Source organism: Saccostrea cucullata, unplaced genomic scaffold, assembly GCF_032062105.1.
Source record: "Saccostrea cucullata isolate Sc308-1 unplaced genomic scaffold, CSIRO_AGI_Scuc_v1 ctg3146, whole genome shotgun sequence".
Lineage (NCBI taxonomy): Eukaryota > Metazoa > Mollusca > Bivalvia > Ostreida > Ostreidae > Saccostrea > Saccostrea cuccullata.
In genome coordinates this window covers 123,767-126,985 of record NW_026918756.1, presented here as the reverse complement: position 1 = coordinate 126,985, position 3,219 = coordinate 123,767, and the positions used below count along the sequence as shown (strand labels likewise).

The 3,219-nt window shown below is 34.9% G+C and overlaps 1 protein-coding gene across 1 annotated transcript; it reads left to right on the top strand.

The window, feature by feature from the left end:
- The first annotated feature begins 1,675 nt into the window (after positions 1 to 1,675).
- Positions 1,676 to 2,931, top strand: LOC134270419 (uncharacterized). Its single transcript, XM_062752644.1, has 2 exons — positions 1,676 to 1,716; positions 2,311 to 2,931. The coding sequence occupies exons 1-2, from the start codon at positions 1,697 to 1,699 to the stop codon at positions 2,825 to 2,827; spliced, it is 537 nt and encodes a 178-aa protein (XP_062608628.1). The 5' UTR covers positions 1,676 to 1,696; the 3' UTR covers positions 2,828 to 2,931.
- Positions 2,932 to 3,219: the final 288 nt, after the last annotated feature.

The window sequence follows — 3,219 nt, the reverse complement described above, 5'->3', positions numbered from 1 at the left end:
CTTTTAATTCATAGGAGATAGAGACTTCATAATTGGTTTGCATACTAGTCAAGTTCTTTCAAATTATACCAATGTCAATGACCCTGTGACCTATATAAATTGACCTATATGCTAAAATAGCTTTTTCTTTTTTTCCTTTGAATTTTCCTTCCAGTATTCTTTTTTTTTTTTACAATATTGGACCTGTGCCAGGTGAATTTACATACTTTGTAAATAAATAAATTTTTTGACAGGAACTATATAATCAGGATATATATGAAGCAACTTCTTGGGGTTAGAAGTATTTTTTCTTCAACTTTAAAATAGGATACACCACCTCAGATCTGCTTCTGTTAATTGTTCTGCTACATGTAGTATTATTGGAGAATATTGATGATTTGCATCATTTACATTCTGACTTCTTCGCTGTGGAAACTGGTCGGTATTTCTTGGCATGCCTCAACAAATAATAGACTATTACATCTCGATATATAAGTGAAAGCACTCTACCCATATTCATTTTCCATGATGATAATCGACAAAGGTTTTCCTCTGCTAGTATATTTATACTATATTTATCAACCCTTGTTTTGATATGTAAATATAAATTCATTTTTTCTCAAATTGAATTAGTGGGATATGGGACTTGTGAACCTTCACCCGAGACTAGTGGGCCGTCGGAATAGGGAACCTTCGGATTTGTGAACCTTTACACTAGTGGGCCGTCGTACTAGTGAACTAGCACTAGTGGGCAGACCCTTTTAAGGTTAAATTAAATTGATGTGAGAAGAAAATTCACCAGAAATTAAAAGAAAATGAATAAATAAATGGAAATGAACAAGAAATAAATATCTAAGAAATGGAAAAAAAAAACCGTTTGAAATATTTAAGTAAATCAAATTGATGGGAGAAGAAAATTCACTGGATATTCTCATAAATTTTCTCATGACTTTTACAATTAATCAAAAGTTCTTAATTCTTAATGTTAAAATTAGAATGTGTCAGATTTTAATGCAACTCGACTTTTTGACCAGGAAACTTTTTTCTCATATATTTATATAGAAACTACAGCTAGTAATTACGTGCAACTAAATTTACAGTAAGCTGTCTGTGTGACCTTGTAAGGCCGGTTCATACACTTAATTCAGATCGATCTTTATTATATTGTGGATAGATTGATTTATTATATGTTGTTTAACGTCTCTCTCAAGAATTTTTCACACATATATGGAGACGTCACCGTCTGCCAATGAGGGCTTCAAATTTATATAGATCTATACTCGGCACTCAGGGCCATTGATCAGTGAGGGTTCTTTAACCTGCCAACGCCTACCGCGACACGGGACCTACATTTTTAAGGTCATATTCGAAAGACCCGTGGCTTTCACTTCTAATGCCGAGCAAAGGAATAGTCACTACCTATGTACACGTCTTAGGTCTGACGCGGCGCCGCGAACGAGAATAGAACCCGGGCCTCCCGTATCACTAGTAGTATATTTGAGATAAAATATAGTGTAGAGATCTAAATTTTAAACACAACTGCTGTGTTCATTGATATCGATAAACATTGTTATGGAAGACAACTAAATTTCAGATAAAGTGGTGTAGAAAACTAGAAATTACTTAATTTACACACTAAAACACGTAGATTAATTTACTCAAGGGATTTCCTCTTCTAATTCAAGAATTCTTCCTCTTTCCTGAACAAAATGTGAAAATGGCTTCTTATAGTTGGATGTAGATTTAAAAAATGAGATTTGTATATTTTATTATGAATACAGATTAGAACCACACATTTCATAAGATTCTAAACTGTTAGGATGTAAATCTTGAGGACTGATGGAAAGTAAAAAGGATAACGACATGTATACTTGGGCCGTTATACACATTAACTCAAAAGTAAACCAATTTTCATTCGCGTGCTAGAAATTTTCGCGAAGTTCGCGAGAGCCTCGTCATCGCGAATATTTCTCACCGCGAACCGGTTCTTAAAGTCTATGTGTCTATAAAAAAAAGAAACCTTAATAGGCTTTATCGCGAAAATTAATCGTCACGAACTGGTTTACCCCCGGCAAATCGCAAAATAAAGTAGTCGCGAATAAAAGTTGGTATATGTATCATATACCGCCGGTATTCACCCAAAATGTTAATTTTTAAAACCTTTGCCCCGTCTCTAATTATTATCACATTCAAGTTTCAAGTGTGAATCTGAATGCCCAGCGTGATATTAATTTGAACTCATCACATTTAAGAGACACTACCAAAAAAGTGTTTACTCATTTTTTTTTTCATGCAAAATTATCAATGTATTGAATCTATTTTTTTAAACAGTGATTTGGGTATCCAGCATTTATCAGAGTCTGTGTTTGTGGGACTGCGTCGCATAGTGGGGACCTCTCAACAGGTGGCCATGAGGAGAGAAATACTTGAAATGGACGAAGTGATACAGGATCAAGCTTTTTTAAGTGATAAATTTAAATTGATAACAAGTGGCAGTTATAGGGAAGGATTCAGGCTACAGGGGTCAGATGTAGACATGATGATCTGGTTAAATCACTTCAAAATAATCTGGGACTTGGATCAGGCTCAGAATTATGATTTAAATAGAAAAACACTGATTCTCAGTGTTTGTTCGGAAAGTCCACCTGGATTTGCTTTACTTGAATTATTGACAGAGACTAACCAGGTATATCTAAAGAATTCATGTATAAGAATCAATGACAGACTCTATATATCAAGTTCTAAGTTCAGAAGTATTCATTGTTATTCTGGATTTAGGGAACATGGTCCTTGTAGTTATGTTGTTCAAGCGGAACTAGAATTTGACTTTGCCCACTGTTTTGTCTGACTTTTGGCCTCCTCCCGCCTTCCAATGGAGAAACAGGTGTCACTCATGGCCCCCGCCTCCTATCATTGATGAAATAGTCCGAAAAGGGTGTCATTTTGTAGCAATAGGACACAAATTAGGAAATCATGCTGACAAAGAATGGAGAATTTCCTTCTCTTTGGCAGAGCAATATCTAGTTTCCTCTATGAATCATTGCCAATTCTTAACATATGGTCTACTTAAATTATTCTTGAAAGAATGCATTAACAGTAGATTAAGTGAAGAGGAGAAATTATTGTGTTCTTATCACATGAAGACGGCTGTTTTTTGGGTGATTCAACAAAATATGATACCTCACTGGTGTCCACAAAATTTCCTGCAGTGTTTCTGGATCTGTTTTAAACTTATCCTGA

Excerpts from the sequence above, each read along its gene's own strand:
- LOC134270419 (XM_062752644.1), top strand. The coding sequence starts at position 1,697 with ATGGCTTCTTATAGTTGGAT. Across the intron at positions 1,717-2,310 it reads ATGGCTTCTTATAGTTGGAT|TGATTTGGGTATCCAGCATT; the intron begins GTAGATTTAAAA and ends TTTTTTAAACAG.